Genomic DNA, 18,134 nt, shown 5'->3' with positions numbered 1-18,134 from the left:
TCCAAAGGAGTGCAGCTAGGTAAGAATTGAAGAGATGCCTGTCCTGAGCACACTCCTTAAATGGAAGTTTTGAGAAGAAATCTCTGTCATCTCTCAGAGAGGCCCAGGGGAGAAGGTACAGAAGAGAAGTAAATACCAAGGCTGATAAGTTCTACCAGGACTACGTCTAATCACCTGTTGGACAACGATCTCACAGTTAGAGCGGTTAAGAGCTAAGTTAAAGTTTTAGACATTTTAAAAACTGTGAAATCTTAGCACTGTCTCCTTTTCTATCAAACTGCCATTTGTTACAAGAAAGGATTTCTGCTTAAGGGTTGGGGATTTAGTAGGTACGTAAGGAAAAAAAAAGATCAAGAATTTTTTTAATTCTTTTAAAAAGGAGTTTTTAAAAAGTACAAAAGGGGACACAAAGCATTTTTGTTGCTACCTTATTAAATTTAATACAGATTCACTTCATAAACTATGTATGAGGTTCTGTTTTTTAGACAAGCTTGTTCTTTTCGCATATAAAAATATTTCATGACTGTTAAGTTTGCAATAAAAAGAAAAACTGTCAAACTGAAGAAGGATATACAGAATTGAGGACTATTTTCTATTTTGTTCTTGTGCTTTAATGAATTGCCATGGCCCAAGATAGTCATTGTCACAAAAGATCCCAATGGACTGTCTTTTACCTTTCTTTGTATTCCCCAAAGCTTGGCACAGTGTATGGCACACAGTAGGTTCTGACTAGTGATGGAATTCTCTGGCTGAGCCTCAGAAATAAATAAATGTTTACTAATTGAAGATGGAATTCTCTGGCTGATTCTCAAAAAACAGATATCCTTTCCAATATGACATTCCAATGGCATAACCTTGAAGGCTCCAAGGTGAACTCCCAGTCATAAAGCACAGAAATAGAACTCAATGGTGGTAATAAGCTAATGAAGTTTAAATTAAATTCCACTTTAAATTATTTACATTAGGTATTAATGTAGAATTGTTTGAGCTGGAACCAGAGGAGCAACATACTACATAATTCTGTACTGCAAAGATTTTTTAGTAGAGAGAAAAAAGGAGTGACAAATAAGAGGAATTTCAGCAGACTGTAGACTAAAAATTCCCTGTGTGACTACAGGTTAGTCATTTAACCTCTATGCACTAAGAATCAGTTAAGTGACCCCAGACAAGTCATTTGCCATTTAACCTCTACATACTGAGAAATGGTTATGTCACTGTGCGCAAGTCAATTAACCTCTTTGAGCCACAGTTCTTTTATCTGAAATTCTAAGTAAGAAACAAGCTAGACTCTGAAAAGAGTAGACAGAGTTCCCAACATAACAAAATCACATGTCCTTGACATATGAAATTTTAAAAAATCTTAGGACTTGGGTCCCTGGAACCTTGGTGAAGAAGCTCTTCTAACACAAGTTAAGGCAATGATTTAATATATGGAAATTTGGTGTAGGTGGTACACTTAAAAAAGAAAAAATTTGGATGTGAAAAGGAATACTAAAGGCAAGATAAAAAGCAGATGAAAGGTTATATCTAGTATAGATAATTTTTTTTCTAGGACATGTCCTCAAACTTAAAAAAAAAAAAAAAAGATTTTTTCGTTACTGTTCCATAAAAATTATTCTTTGTAACAAACTGAAAAACAAAATTGCCAAGAATGAAGTCCTAGGGCAGATAGAGCCAGCCTTAAAACTATGTTATATGCATCATAGTTGTTTATCTTAAGATCTATAAATAACAAAATATCAAAAGAAACTGATGAATGACAAGTTAAATTTTGTCAGTCACAAGCAAAATGATTAAGAAAAGGTACTATCATGACCTACCAGAACACAACCTAATCTAGAACTGGCTAACTTCAGGTGCAATGTTTTATTTGAAACAGAAGCATCCTGTACTCTATGAATCATAAAGGCAGAGCCACAAACACAACTGCTAGAGAAGTAAACCAGATAAACATCAAAAATACCCACATGGAAAGAACTAAGTCATACACAAGTTGTTTTTTTTTAAATCCCATAGATGAGTACACTCTCAAGGGCATCATCTAATACAAAGGAGCACAGCACAGACTACAAACTGTAAAATATACAAATAACTACAAACTCACCACAAATTTTGAAGTTTCTTCTAACAATGGTAGCAAGCTATGATCAGGCATCTACATTTGTCTTTTGAGGTGACTCGTCAAGTTAAGAGGGAAAGTTATATGGGGAAAGTTTTTTTTACACAAAGCTAATTTGTCTGTATTGGAATTCAACCATTAATAATAACAGTAACAACTCACATTTATGTAAGGGGTCTCAAGATTTATAAGGCTCAAAGCAACTGAACTAACCAGGCTACAGCTTATATACTATTCTACATAAATACTCATACATTTTGAAACTGATTTGTCAGAAATATCCCAAATTATTGTTGAGATGATATCTCTATATTCTCTATGCTTTTGTCTGAACTACTGGATAATTCCAGTTTGACAATGTTGATACATGACTACTGGCCACAAATAAAAAGGTTTTCTTTCTGATTTAATCATTTGCTTTTAATTTCATGTCTTGAAATTAACAAACCCTTTTTCACTTTGGCATATCTAAACACCCCATTTTTAAATAGCAATTACCTTCACAGTCAAGTCCTCATTGCCCAATGTTACGTGAACCTGAATAGGAGGGTAAATGCCTTTGTCGGCATGGTGTTCCATGGTTGCTCTCATTGCATTCTGAAAAATATAAGTTACGTTAAGCGCTACAATTTTCAAAAACTCGTAAGCTTCCTTGAAGTTTCTAATCCCAGGGATGGAAAATAACAAATGGCCACAAATGACCCAGAAAATTCTTCTAAGTATTATTAAAAATTGATTTTTTTTAATTCATAACAAATTTGACAGGGGAAAGCAGTTTTAGATTGCTCTCTGTAAACGATAAATATGCTTCTAAAATTCTTAAAAAGTTAGACTGAAGCAGAAAATTCTGCCAAAGATTTTGTGTAATCATACTAGTTACTAGGTAAAAGAGCTTTCCCCTCCTACATCCGAAGTGTCAATACTTTGCATTTTTGTAAACATGGTTCCTATCTTTTAGGTAAGATTTAGAATGTCTTAAAATGTCCAAAAGAAAGAACAAACAATGACTTCCAGAATCTAATCCTACACTATCTTGATTAAAGTTAGGGATAAACAATTCAACAATAATACACATTCCTAACCAAAACCAAAACATGGTTACATACTCATATTTTCAAATTTCCTCTAGTTTCATCTTGCATTAGTCAGTTCTTATCATGTGGTTAGGAACACTGTCTGGTTCTATATTTCATATAACATGGAAATAAGTGTTAATGAATAATAAAAAACATGTCTATTACTTTTATCCTACAGAAATTAAACTACAATAGTAAATTTTTTAAATAGATTTTTAGTTTCAAGTATTCTTAAAACATATACAACATATGTAAAAGATGAGTCCTTGACATTAAAATGCTACAGCACAAAAATGTATACAGGAATGTCTCACTTATCTACCATCATTGGCAGGTGACGTGTTCCAAACAAAACACCAAAACTTTATTTAAAGGTGTTGATAGAAATCTCTGTAAAATATGTGTCCCTCCTGGATTAAACAGAGGACATCAAAAATAAATAAATAAATAAATAAAGGCCTTTCTTGATGATTAGGGTCATCCTGGCAGCATGATTTAATAGAAAGAACTTAAGAGTTTGGAATAAGAAGTTATACGTTTCCCAATTCACCTCTCGCAACACAATCTCTTCGCACCTTGATATTCTCATCTATAAAATGAGAAGGCTGGACTAAATGATCTCAGCAAGCCTTTTCAGCTCTAAATCCTATGAATTTATTCATGCAATGGGAAGATCGATGAATGATCTGAGTTTGAACTCTGGCTTTCACACCTGTCAGCTGCACAACCCTGAATGAATCATTTAACCTTTCTATACCTCAGTTTGCTCATCTATAAGATGAGGATAATAATACACTGTTTACTTCAAAGAGTTACCACAAGAAAAGAACTTTGTAAACCTTGTAGCTCTACATAAATGTTAACTGACAATCAGCATTATCCATTACAAGAATATACCTTGTTTTCGTTTCTCATCTCCTTTACTCTTAGGCTTGCACCTGTCACTTCTAACAAATATCTATTTTATCTACTGTTAAGAATCGCTCTTTCCTCTCTTCCCTCCCCTATGTATGTGCTGTTAATTTTCTGCTTTTAATTTGTTATGAGTTAGAAACTAGATAATTAAACTTACAAAGAATTAAGTTTTAAGTAAGAGTAAATAACAACTAAGTGAAAAGTTATATTTTCCTCTATGCTGTCTGTTTCAGCGGGATATTATTACATAATTTTTAATGAAATTACATTTTACTTTTAAAGTGGCTTTAGAAATTGAGTAAGATTCCTAAAACTAAGGAAAAAAATCTAAGCATACAAAGTTATGTAATCCTACTTTACAAACCTTGAAAAGTTCAAACACCATGTGATAGAGATGTGATGGTACATAAACCACTTGCATGGGCTGTCCTGGTGATTTTGCTACAGAGTGGAAAAAGAAAAATGTAACTATGGAATTGAATCTATCCAACCATCTTAAAAAGACAAACAGTGTAATCAAGGAAGAAACATTTATTATGAAAGGCTGTACTGTTTCTGAAGAGTTGTTACATAGCTCTCTCTTCAAGGCAATAACGTTTGAATCTCCTTGCTCATGGAACTCACAACTGACAATGACAACGTTGATAATTGCAGTAAACTCAAAGAACACTCCAAAATAACCTAACAAAAGTGACTATCCCCTATTCTTTTTCCATAATCTAAATTTCTTTAAAAGGCACTAAATCTTCAAAATTATAGCATTTTGCTTTCCCAAAGAAAAGTTTTAAAGAGCTCAAGAAAACACAAACTTTCAGCTAACAGGTTTTGTTGGGTTTTTTTTGAGGGTTGGTTTTTTAGCCAGTTCACATAAACTCAGAAAGTAAAAAAACGGGACATAATGAAAAGAGCTCACTAAGGCATCATTTTTCTATTCTTTTTCAGGTATTTACAAGCATCTTAATCAAAAAATATTGTATTACCTTTAGTGTATTACGGAATATAATTTCAACATTCAAATGTTCACTAGGATCATGATGACAATTATTAGTCTGAAAATTAACAACAGGGTTGGGGAGAAAACAAAGGATTATGAATCACTGTGGTTTATTATTCCAGTTCTGTCAATCAATGAATGATATTCTCAACAGACATAATAGAAAAAGATTCTGGAATATGGGTTCAAATCCTACTTCTAGGTTGAGCTTTGTGACCTGGAAAAGTCACTTAACCTCATCTCATGTTTGACTCTTCCAGGTCACAAACATACTAATAAAAAATCTCATGTCAGAAGTAGGAATTGAACCTGGATTCTTTGACTTTGGAGCCAGTGCTTTTTCCACTATGTCTTTTGAGAATGTCACTCATTAAATGACAGAACTAGAAGAGTAAGCCAAAGTGACTCATTCAAAAGTCATCCTCATCTGTAACATGAGGAGGTTGAACTAGATAGTTTCCAAAGTCTCTTCCAGTTCTGTATCTATGATTCTATTTCCTAAGGAATAAGGTCAGTACTTTTTGGGTCTACCTAAATTTCTTCATGTCACTAAGATTCCATTTAACACACTAAAGTATTTGTTACTTAGATGGTTTTAAGGAGTTAATGTCATTTGCAAAAATCCCTGTCACTCCTCTATTATCAGTTCCATAACTTCTCCTCCTACATTTCCATGAACATAGAGAGCTCCCTACCCACAAGTCACAGAATCAAACTTAAAAGGAACTCCATGATCTCTATCAGCTCTAAAATATATGATCCAATGATCCTATTTATCTCCTCTGAGTCTCAGTTTCCTCATCTTCCACTTGCAGCTCTAAGTTCTATGGAACTATAGAATGATATGTATACAAGTTAACTTAAAAGAACCGTTGCAAAAGAAAATATTCTGCAAGATGTAAATTGTTTTTAAATGTGAGCTGTTATATATTTGTTTTACATAATCCAAAAATCTATAGCTCAAAAGTGATAGCTTTGGGGGGCTTACTGACTGGAAGCGTTTTGTTTGGCCAGATGAGACTCTGGGAAGCTGCTAGGGAGCCCCCAACTTTGAAGCCCAGATACTGGTGCTTTCCTCTCTGGTCCAACTTGGCCAAGCAGAAATCAAATGCCCCATCACAGAATACAATGAATACCTAGAGGAAACAACTGTTCTATGTAACCTGCCACATGATGAGGTCATCAAGTACAAGTACTTCTTGGAACTCAGCCATATTGACTCCAGCACCAAGCCATGCCCTCAATTCAAGAACTTTACAACCTATAAGAAGAGAGGACATGGTCCAACCCCTATCAAATTGGAAAACAAATACAAAGCGAGCATGCTCACCAGAGCTATGGATTAGATGTCACATGATAGGAGCAGCCAAAGTAGGGACAGCATGTGGTGGACATTAAGTGGGCTTTTTTTCTCTTACTGGAGCCTAATGTAAGCTATGTTTTAGAATATGGTTCTGTGGTGCTATATCCCTGCATAAATATTCAAGTCCTGGAACAATTTCATATATTCATGGATATAATCATGGTTATATTTTACATACACATGATTCAGATACTGTATTTGTCCAATTTACCTTAAGAAGTTCAAGAATGCATCATCTATACAAAATTAAAGTCTGATATTCAGGCAAATAACAATTTATAATGTTCAAGTCCTTTTGCACCCATATATGCCAGGCTGTTTTCACTGGTCTATTTATAACTCAGTTATTTTGACTATGGCCTCATCTAAATTTAACTAAAGTAGTATAAGACTTTTATCATCAATTTTGTGATGTTTAAGCAAAATGGCAAAATGAAGGTCTCTTTGTATTTTAAGGTAATTGTTAGAACATCCTGTGTCTTGGGAGGAATTTTGGCATTCACCAAGCAGTTTAAATGGAATTGTGGTTTGGCCGATAGTTTCCTGCAGTGTTTTAAGTTTGGGATGGTGTATACAGTAAATTTGGTAAGCAACATTAAGTCTCATCAGTCTTTGAAACTGTCTAATAAATAAGCTATTTTAGATAGTTTTAGTTCTTATACAGTCAGTCATATTTCTGTTATTATTGCTTAACGCATGGTACCCAATGGGTGATTTTATTAATTCGTTCAATTATCCCCAGTAATTGTGGTTTTTTTCTCAAATTAACAAGTTGTCCAGCTAAGAATAATGCTGAAATGGTGATTTTAAACAACTGAACTAATGTTACAGAAATAGTTTTTCTTCATCTCTGACTTAGAATTCTTTTATTCTACAACTTTATTAAAATTCATTTTATTAACTAAAAAAAAAAGTGATAGCTTTGATTAGACATATCCATAAAAAGAAATCAATAACACTCTCCTTATCTCTAACACCAACCATTAGTGAAAGAAAGGCGATACAGTCTTACCATTTAATTCTTCAAGTTCTAGCTCTGGAGAATTAATATAATACAAATCACAAAGACGCTTTGCATTTTCATAGCCATCTACAGTAAATTAAAAAGGAAAATAATTAAATACATTTAACTCCTTTTCAGAAATAAACTGAAACAGCAAAATTTCTGCACTAAACAGGCCAAACTGATGAATAAAGTTTTTAAATTGTTATAATCAACTATTTCTAGCTCCATTTTGATGGGCTGACAATCAAAATGGGAAGAATGCTTTTACTGAAAGCGTCCCACTCCATATGTGAGAAGTACTTGGAACATATTCTTACAAAATTAATTACTGGTACATTCCACAAAATACAATTTTTTAATAGTATGTTTATTAAACATGTATAAAAAAACTAAATAGTATTAAAGTTTTAGTCATTTTTAACCCATTTCTAAAAAGTTTCTCTCCCAGACAAAAGATAAAGATGAAGTATATGCTGTGATTCCATTTTAAAAAGTTTTTGCTGCAGGAGTCCATTATCAGACTGATGAAGTTATGAAGATTATTTTTTTAGCTGATAATATGGTCAGCTGATAATTTCTGGAAGGAAGACATTAATGATAAAATTTCATCTGAATTCTACACATCAAAGAGAAATGCTTATTTTAATTAAGGACAGAATAACTTTGAAAAAGTTGTAGTCTTTATACTTGACTGTGATGCCATACATACTGACAAAATATTGTAGGGAAAAAAGAACTACTGCTCTTTATGCATTCTACACTGTTTCCAAACCAGATTATTTGCCATTTTCTGAATAAATCTATTATGTCTACAAGGACCTCCCCTACCATCTACACCTTTTGAAATTCTAACTATCCTTCAAGGTCCAGCTCAAATACTACCTCCTTCATGAAGTCTACTAATTCTTCCACTTCAGCCAGAAGTGTCATCTTCCATGAACTCTTATAACATATTGTTCATACCTCATTTCTACATTTACTGCATTCTATTTTGTACTATAATTATTACCATCATTAGTAGATTGCAAACTCTTTGAGAGTAGGGGTTGTGTCTTATTTTTATCTTTTTATCTTTCCCAGTGCCTAGCACATTAGCTTGTACAGGATAAGCATTATAAATATCTGCTGAATGATTATATAATACATCATTCTTTAACAAGGTAAATTTATTTTGTAATCCTAATATTTGCTACTTGCTAATTTTTTCCATATAATACTACAAACAGCTAACACCTTAAGTAGCTAGGAAATAACACCTTTGATTTCTGTAATTTTTTAAAATATAAGTTCAGATGAAATTACCTTTAATAACCTCAACAACATTACAATTTGGATTAATGCTTCCAATGTGTTTTCGGTGAGTTGAACTTCCTTTTCCTTTTCCACCAAATAGTAAGGCTACCCAAAACAGAAAAATTAAAAAGTTAAATAGGTAAATACTACATCTCATTTAGTTTTCTTCTTTCAGTAGATCTTAAACAAGAAGATACATATAAGTATTTCCTATAAGCATTCGCATAACCACTGATATTTACTAAAGAGTGAATTGCTATATATATGTTTAGCTGATGTGGCTGATAAGCACCTAAGTATAAATGAATAACTTGTTACTATGTCAACATATTTCATTTTAGTTTTTCTCCTCTCTTTACTCCTAGGTACTTACAGTGCTGATTGAGTAGCATTCTGATTGAAATGCGACTCATGTAAAAACGATCCAAAAAATACTGTACATTCTGGCTGGTCACTGGATCTACACCAAAGCTTTCCTTGTATTCAGTCACACCCTGAGCCATGGTAGGAATGACATCATTATGTCGATTCCGGATTCTTATCACAGTGTCTGTAAAGCTAAACAAAACACACCTATTAGACTGGTCCTACATTTTATAACTTCTATTTAGAGTGACAAAGTAAACTGAACTAACAGGAAAGGAAAACAGAAATCCTCAATTTCTACACAGAACTGATATAATAAAAACAGCATCAGTGCATTTTTTACGTGGTAGTTTACCAATATATCTTAGCACAAAGTGCAAAAGCAGTAAAAGAGTATAAACCTTTCAATTAGTTCAAATTTCACATTCTGGCCCACAATTATCAAAACTATACAGCTGCCAAAATAACTTTCCTAAAGCTCAAGTATAACCATGTCACTCCACAGGCTTAAAAACCTTCATTGTGGCCCTGGAGTCAGAAGGACCTGAGTGCAAATCCCACCTCAAATACTGATACTTACTAGCTGTGTGACCCTGGGCAAGTCACTTAATCCTAACTGCCTAACCAAAACAACACAAAAACAAAACCCTTCACTGGCTCCCTATCACAAACCTCACCCCACCCCACCCCATTCCGGATAACGTGCAAGTCTCTCAAAGGCGAGACGTTGAAAGCCTTTCATAATTTGGCTTTCATTTACCTTTGGGGGCACATTTTATTACTCCTCTTCAGACAAGCTCTATGTTTCAGACAAACTAGTCTATTTACTGTTTCTCAAACATGGCATTACATCACTCATGTAAATGTTATTGCACAAGGTATCCCATGTAATGTGCCTCTATACCTGTTTTTAGAATCCTTTCAAGGGACTGAGCACCATTATCTTAAAGATGATGTTAAACATGGCTACTGTGCCCATCACAAATCTGATCATATATGAACAAGCCTATGTCAATATTTAGACTGCTGGTACAAAGATATAGTAGTGTAAGCTAAGTTTTGGGGACTACCAATCCTTTCCCCGACCTCCCCCTTCCCTGGCTTCATCCCCATGGTGTTAAAGTAGTAGAATGAATGAAATAATATGTCTAAGTCAAAGCTCAACTCATGTGCCATATCCTAAAAGGATCCTTTCCTGATCTACTTAGCTATCAATGCTCTCTCTTGCATCTTCAAATTATCATATAGATACTTTTCTTTATTTACATAAATTTTCATCCCACTGCAAGAAAAATAACCTAAGCTGCCTCAGGGAAGGAACACTTTTTCATCATGTCTTTGAATCCCAGTGTCTAGCAAATTATTTTACATATGGTAGGAGATTGATAATTGCTTGTTGGATTTGAAGTTTTTATATAGCACTCAGTGTAAACATGGTACTACAAGGATGCTTCTGGAGTACGACCAGGAAAAGGCCCTGCTCTTAGTCAATAATGAGCAAGATATGTAGGCAATTATCACTACTTTAGTGTTGGAAACTGGCATTTTACTTAGAGCAAAAAATTATGTATGCTGGACAAATTATTTCATTCATTCTATTATGTTAACACTGTGCAGATGAAGTCAGGGAAGGGTGTAAATCAGCAAATGAGGAGGAGAGGTGAGAGACGGTCAAAACTTAGAGTGGGCTACTCCATCTTTGTGCCTATAGTTTAAACCTTTACACAGGCTTGCACGTATACAAGCAAATTAAAATGATGATGCTTAGAACTAAGTTTAATCAAGAAAAGATTGACAGAAGGTGTGTCAAAGAAGGGCGGTTATTTTCAAACATACTGCAAATATATTTTAAATCTAATTTGATGTTCTATATAACATGTTGTATTAAAACAGTATTTCCAAACTATGTGGCACTCCCCTTAAAAAAATCAGTTCGTAGAAAATTCCAATAAGCATAATCAAAATGGTTCAATGAGGTAGGATTTTAATGGAACTTGCTTATTAAAAACAATAACAAAATTTATAGCTCTAAATGAATATTGTCCCTTTCAAAGTACTGGGAAGTTTATACCCAATACTTACTCTTTCTTTCTTTCAAAAATTAAAAACTGTATACCCAACTTGATCATCCTTCTTACCGACTAGACTTTGAATGACTTTTATTTACAAAAATCACATTAAATCTTTATCCTTTGTTCACCATTACCCATACTCAAAATTATATGCCACAAGTTTTAAAGACAGTTCTAAAGTAGAACTCTAAAGATTTTGAGCAATGACAGCATTGTTAGACTAGGTGTACCTCTCAAAGTAACTTCTTTGAAAGGGACAAGATTCTTAGTGTAATTTTTTAAAGCAACTAAGTCATATAACTTAATAGGAGTCAAGCCAAACACAGACAGAGAATCTTAAGAGTGGGAAGAAAATTTAGTTAAGTCATTGTGACCTCAAAGAGTTAATAAACCCTCTAAAACAAAATAAATAAATAAATAACTCCTTTTTCCATTAGCAAAATTAAGTCCAACGTATTTGCTTTATGGAATAGCGTTTAGAAGACTGAAATTAAGCAGTAAAAGGCATTACAGGAATGGGATCAAGAATATACTCACTCATAAACAGCTTTAGCATCTTCAGCACTTTTATGCTTAAAATCAAGAAGCTCCTGCAGACTCTGAATGTACCTAAAATGTAAATCCCCAAGTTAAATTTGAACTTATTATGTTCCAAGACCTTAATCTATAAAAATACTACAAATGTATTTCTAATATCACCTTTTGATCAGGAACAATATTATGGTGTCATGTTAGCAGTGCATTAATTGTTGAAGAGATACTTTTTTATATTTACTAAAAAACTAGTCTATATTCCCTCTTTCTGATGATACCTTAGACAGGATATTACTCAAGAATCTTAAGATCTCATTCTATTGTATTTTTTTTCCTTAAATTTTGTATCTTCACTCTAAGTAACTCTTGGACATGTCTTTAATTCAAAAAATGGTGGTATAGTTCAAAAGTACAAGTTTTACAGAACAAATCCTTTTATTAAGGGGATTTGCTCTACGAAGTTTGGATTCAGTCAAAAGGTCACACTTGAAGACCTAGAAGGCCACAGGTTCCCCACCCCATGTGGTTCAGTCATTTCAGTATATGTATGAATGTGTATGAATGTATATTATATACATTTTTTCAGACACAAATATGCATAATAATTTGTGCTTAATCAAATCTCTAACAGTTTAATGCTTAAAGCTATATTGTCATTTAAAAAAATTAATATGATTATGCTAATTTTGGCCCACTTGTTTCTTTTATGAATTTAAAAAATGGATATGCAAGAGCAGATTCTCTCAGATTCTCTCACAGATGCATAATTTCCACAAAAGAAAAAAAAAGACACTAAAATCTCTTAAAATAATCATCATAATCGAAGAATAAAGTTTTTGTAACTAAATTATTTTTCATTCAAATTTTATCTTGATCAATTCTTTTGTTAAATGTTTACAATGCTTAAGAAATAGCAATAGTGAAGACAAAGGCAATTACTTGAAAATGATTAATAAAATCATTTATTAATAAAAAGATTAAACCAATTTTTTAAAATATAGCTTATAAAACCGAAGATGTCTTCACAATTGGATCAATCCATTTGTTAAAAATGTGTGCTTTTAAAATACATTTACCCATACTGATTGCATTTGTATGAATTTTAGAGTGTTAAAAAAAATCATTCCTGTAAAATTTAACAAGAACTAAATCACAAGACATATTTAACTGTGGCACTCACATTTCTGTGCAGTACTGCTTCTCTCAAAGAAAAGAATAGCAATGTCTAATAGGACTTAGGGAACAAATACATACACCACCAAATAAAGGCTGCTTATAATTCTGGTAGTCCAATGACGATCATGTTTAATATAAGGCAAAATATTCTCCACTAATATTGCAAAAACAAGACAGGATTCTTACCAGCTCTGTACCAGCTGAACTGAAGGTGTTCTTAGAAGATTATCTGGAAGAAGACTGATTTCTTTCATTATGTTTGCCAATCTCACTGGCAACTCTTGCCGCAAAAACATAAATGAGGTCTTTTCACATGCATTCACAGATCCTGAAACAAAAGGAATTTGGAAATCAAAATGGAAGTGTGAAGAAAATGTGATTCTACAAGAACAAAATTATTCCTCCACCAAAAGTTGCTTTCATATTCGTTCTTTGTTTCTTAAACCGTGAAATTCTGAAAATATCTGCTTACAAAGTTGTCATACTGTTTGAAAACTGAACCTTAAGGGAAACAAGGAAATATGTAAGAGATAGAAAATCATAAGTCTTCAAGAAGAAGTCAACTCTTCCTAGAAAGAAGTGTAGATTTACCAAGAAAAAAACCAAAGTTGCCAATGACTAGATCTTTGCCTTTTACCATTTTACCATGATAGATCACTGACTTAAGAAATCTCAATGATAACATAAGATAAATAACCACCAACATTCTTTTAAATTTCTACCAAACATTCCATTCAAAAGAATGGTTTCTTGATTCACTATCCAGATAAAAAAGTCTGGAGTCTTGCTGAAGGAATTGTAGGATTCTTTAATCTTAGGGGGAAGATAAGTCTGAGAAATATATATTCTTTAAGAAGTTAGACTAAATATACTGATCAAACTGTTCTGATGGGAGCCATCACTGTGCTTTTGCGTTCACTCATATTACACTAAATGGGATCAGTATGTCCTACACATAGCGATAATTGTAATTAAAATACCAAAAATAAGAGGTTTTTTTCTTTTAAAGTATGCTTCATTACCATACCTACTTTGCAGCCACTCTCAGACCAGTGATGAAACCTTTTCTCTTCCTCTTGAAGCTACTATAGATGCTTTGAAATTTCCTACATTACTACAGGATAAACTGTATTTTATCCTATTTTCTATTCTACAATATTAATATCTAGATGGGAAATATGTAAAATAGTCCATTATAATTAAAATGAAAAAGGGCAACTTGTTAAAATTACAACTATACTACGCATTTTAATGTTTCTTAATCTTAACTCATGTTTTTAGGTATACATTTTTTTTTGATGCAGTAAATCCATTTTTGCAAAAGTTCAGTTACTTGTCTCAGGTCATGCAATTAGTGGGAGAGCCAGGACATAACCTGCTTCTCCTTACTCCAGAAAAGCACTTTTTCCACCACAATGCAATGCTTCTTCATACCATATTGTCTCAAAAGCTTTAAAGGAAAACACTTTCTCCTAAAAGTCAGATTTGATGGAATACTGAGGTAATGATTAGGTCTTAACTATCAGAATAATTGTTTCAAATTACAAGTAAAAATAAAAACATGTAGAGGTTTTCTAGTCAAAATAAACAAACCTTATAGGAGTCTTTATTTTAAAATAATGAAATCATCAATGTTATGCTATGAGTGCTCTCTTAGGACACTGCAGTGAAGCCTGAGAGCAAAAAAAGAGTAAGTTATTTTACCCAAGCACCGGACTATGGAGTTTTTTTTCCCAAAGATTACTTACTAGAAGTTTTCTACTTTTCCCTTTTTTCTCTGAGTTCTAAGTGGACTTCAGAAACTTACTAGCAGCCTGAGCAAGTTACTTAACCTGTTTTTCTTTGTTTCCTCATCTGGAAAATGGAGATAATAATAGCACTTATCTTCAGGACTATTGTGAAGATCAAATGAGATAATAATTGTACAGCGCTTAGCATAGTGCCTGGAACATATATAAACATTATTATTAATATTAGTGCATGTTTGACTTTGTCCAAGAAGAAGGCAATAAATAAACTAAGTCCTAAAGGCTTTTTAAATGCAACCACCTCTTTCCTTTTCTATAATCGGCAAAATATCTTCTTTCATTTAGGGAAAACTTTAAAAGAATCATCAATTTGAACGGGAAGAAAACTAGACTATAAGTTACTTAAAAGTAGTCACAGATTTGTGTTAACCAAAAAACGGAGTCCCATAGCATCGTGTTCAAGCAGGTTATTATATTCAATATTTGTTTAAAATTAAAATACTTTCCCTGGGTTATCAACATTTATCAGTTCATAAGCATTTACCAAGCACTCATGTGCCAGGTCCTGCACTTTTACAATTATTCATCTTCATTTGGTCCTGAGTATTTAAGCACTGGAGAGACCAAGCAAAGCGGAAGGAGCCAAAGAGATGTCCCTGACCCTGCAGGAGCTCATGGTCTAATTCATCTCAATGCCTAGAAAAGTATGATTCTCTTTCAAGAAAAGGAGCCAAATATGTTTTCTTTCACAAGTCTAGATGATTAGTTGCTTCCTTAAAAAAAAAAGTGAACAGTAATCTTGGGAAAAGAAAAATTCTACACCAATAAACAGCAGCAACACGGCCATCATGAGCATTTGCCACTGCCCAAGAGATGAAGGGATTTGTGCCGAAATGAGGATTTATCATCATTCCTGGTCCCTGTTGCTTATTACAAATAAAACTGTGGCTTGTGTCAGACACTGCGTCCGCAACTGTGAGTCCTGCTTACGTCAAAAATAAACAGATAAAATAAAACAAAGCAGACAAAAAGAACAATTGGCAACGGACGAGGCCCCGAAACGCTTCCTTGTCTTTCCCTCGCTCCGACACCAGATGACTTTTCTAACTCCTAGTTTTTGTTTAAAAATGAGAAATGCACCAAATAAAACGCATAGAAAAAACACTAGATGAGGACGCAAAGGCAAAACAGGGAAAGGTGGGAAGGAGGCAGACACGAGAGCACGGAGAGAGACCTGGACACAGAGGTGGGCGGAGCACCCGACAGCCGAGGGCGGGCCGGGGGAGAGGGAGCCGGGCAGAGGGACCCCAGGGCGGGCGCGGGCAGCGTCCTCCCCTCCTCCCCCGCCCGTCACCGGGACCCTCCAGGGCCTCCCCCCGGAGAAGCGCGAAGCCGCTCACCGAAGTCCAGAAACTGCTTCATGGAGAGCGGGGACGGGGAGAAGCGCGAGTAGAAATCCACCTGGCCCGGGACGCTGCGCTCGAGGTCGGCACCGGGACTCCAGCTTGGGGGGGGACCTGGGCCCGGACCGGCCGAGGCTGCCCGTCGTAGGTACCTTATTAACCTCATAGTGAAATACGTTCCAGAAGATGTAAAGAAAAAGGAGACCCAAATCCGAGAGGCGCCATCGCGTGCCCGGCTCCTGGCTTCCGTGGCGCGTACGTGCAGGGAGTCGTGGGGGGGCCGGAAGAGGCGGGGCCTTCCGCGCCATGTTAGGCTAGGCGCCTGAACCAGGGAGCTGAGTGCCCCGCCCCCAGGAGGGGAGGGGCGGAGCCCGGCGTCTCCCCGCCCCTTCCCATCGTGGGGGAGGCACGTGAGTGCTTTGTCCTTCGAAACCCGCTGGGACTCGGGCGCCTTCCACTTTCTTTAGGCCTGGCTTTGCTTAGCCTCGCTTCACCCGAAGGAGCGCGCTGTGCCTTGCTCCAGCTGTGGAGGAGGGTGAGGTGGGGGGGAAGGGGTCCGCAGCCCACTCCTGAATGAGCCTGGAAGGGCTAGGACGCGAGTGCTTTACTACTACGTTCGCGGCTCGCACCCCCCAGCCACCCTCCCTAGCATTGGCATTAATGCCACCTGGCTTCGCTTAGGACCCCTCCTGCCTTCACAAAGGCACGGGAAGATGCCACCGCCCTACGGATGCCTTGACCTATTTACCTATAGGATGGAGGGGTGGGGGGAAGGGGAAGACAGGATCATCATCCTTTTGTTCAGTTATTTAAAAGAGCTGCTCTGAGGCATGAGGGAATTAGAGTAACATTGATAGACTCACCAGAGAGAACTCAAGAGAAAGTTAATTCATTCAACACGCTCTCCTGTGTCTCCTCTATGTGATTACTTCCCATTTTACACTGTATATATTTTATGAATACATTGTTGCTGCATGGTAAAGGAAGCTTCCTTAAGGGCAGTGGCCATGTTTTTCCTTCATTTGTATCTCCAGAGTTATCAACGGTAACTGTTGCTCTTTCCCTACCAGCTTGATTTACTTATTTTTTTTCTTTTGCTCATTAAACCCATTGCATCCTGGGCCTTCTCTGGTCATCCTGATGAATATTTGGACACTGGATCCAAATGGCTCAGGAGGGGACAGTGAAGTTGGTGACCTTGCACAGCTCCCCCTCACTCAAAACAAAGTCAAGTGCAAGTCATGTCATCATTTCTCTGATGTCATGGTCCTCTTCAAAAAGGAAGAATGGAACACAAAGTTTAGAACACAGCCCAGCTCATAAATGCTTGTATACTTGTATACAGACTGCAAAGTACTCTCCTAATCCTGGGATGCAAAGGGTCAAAAAAAAAAAAAAAGCCCATCACTGCCCTTTAAGGATATTACTTTCTATTGCACAGAAACAACATAAAAATAAGTAAACACAAAATATAGACAAAGTAATTCCTGGAGAGAGGGCACTAGCAAATATGGAGATCTAGATAAGTCTTCTGTAGGAGATGGCTCTTCAGTTGAATGTTGAAGGGAACTAGGCTCAGGCTACTGACTATCTTCCCAGTCATCTGAGTAAAAACGAAAAAAAGGCATAAGGAGATTCAGTGGGGTCCTGATATGTGATCTGTACTGCTGTTTGGAGGATAAATCAGAGGGGAGAGATTGGAGGCAGGGAGACCAATTAGGTCATCATCTCACTTCACCTTTCTCACCCTCCACCCCCGTCTTAAAAGAAGTTGGCATGTATGGCACTATAGTGGGGCTAATAAAAAGAAAAACTGAAACACAGGGACTAGGGGATGAAAGAAAGAAGGAATCATCCCACAATAGGATCAGAACTCAAGTCCTCCATTTCCTTATTCCACTATGAGTAAAGAAAACATCAAATTCTTCTGCCATCACAGAATTAAATAGCTTTGATTCACCTCTGCTTCCCACCCCTTTCATTTCCTGAACTTAAGTGGCTATCCAGGCAGCACCCCCACTAAAGTTTTAATTGACCTCTGTACCTGTAGAACTGGCAGCCTTGGAAAG

The 18,134-nt window shown here is 35.7% G+C and overlaps 1 protein-coding gene across 1 annotated transcript in view; it reads right to left on the bottom strand.

The window, feature by feature from the left end:
- Nucleotides 1-16,350, bottom strand: part of PDK1 (pyruvate dehydrogenase kinase 1) — a 28,945-nt gene extending 12,595 nt beyond the window's left edge. The window contains exons 1-8 of the mRNA XM_072612333.1: nt 16,063-16,350; nt 13,101-13,242; nt 11,742-11,813; nt 9,140-9,324; nt 8,776-8,871; nt 7,480-7,557; nt 4,475-4,551; nt 2,618-2,716 (exon numbers count right to left, since the gene is read on the bottom strand). Coding sequence (XP_072468434.1) covers nt 2,618-2,716; nt 4,475-4,551; nt 7,480-7,557; nt 8,776-8,871; nt 9,140-9,324; nt 11,742-11,813; nt 13,101-13,242; nt 16,063-16,231 — 918 coding nt within the window. The 5' untranslated portion in view covers nt 16,232-16,350. The remainder of the gene's footprint in view (nt 1-2,617; nt 2,717-4,474; nt 4,552-7,479; nt 7,558-8,775; nt 8,872-9,139; nt 9,325-11,741; nt 11,814-13,100; nt 13,243-16,062) is intronic.
- Between the last annotated feature and the right edge of the window lie 1,784 nt (nt 16,351-18,134).

Source organism: Notamacropus eugenii, chromosome 5 (assembly GCF_028372415.1).
Source record: "Notamacropus eugenii isolate mMacEug1 chromosome 5, mMacEug1.pri_v2, whole genome shotgun sequence".
Lineage (NCBI taxonomy): Eukaryota > Metazoa > Chordata > Mammalia > Diprotodontia > Macropodidae > Notamacropus > Notamacropus eugenii.
Note: the sequence above shows the minus strand (reverse complement) of the source record. Positions and strands in the feature narration are given on the sequence as shown.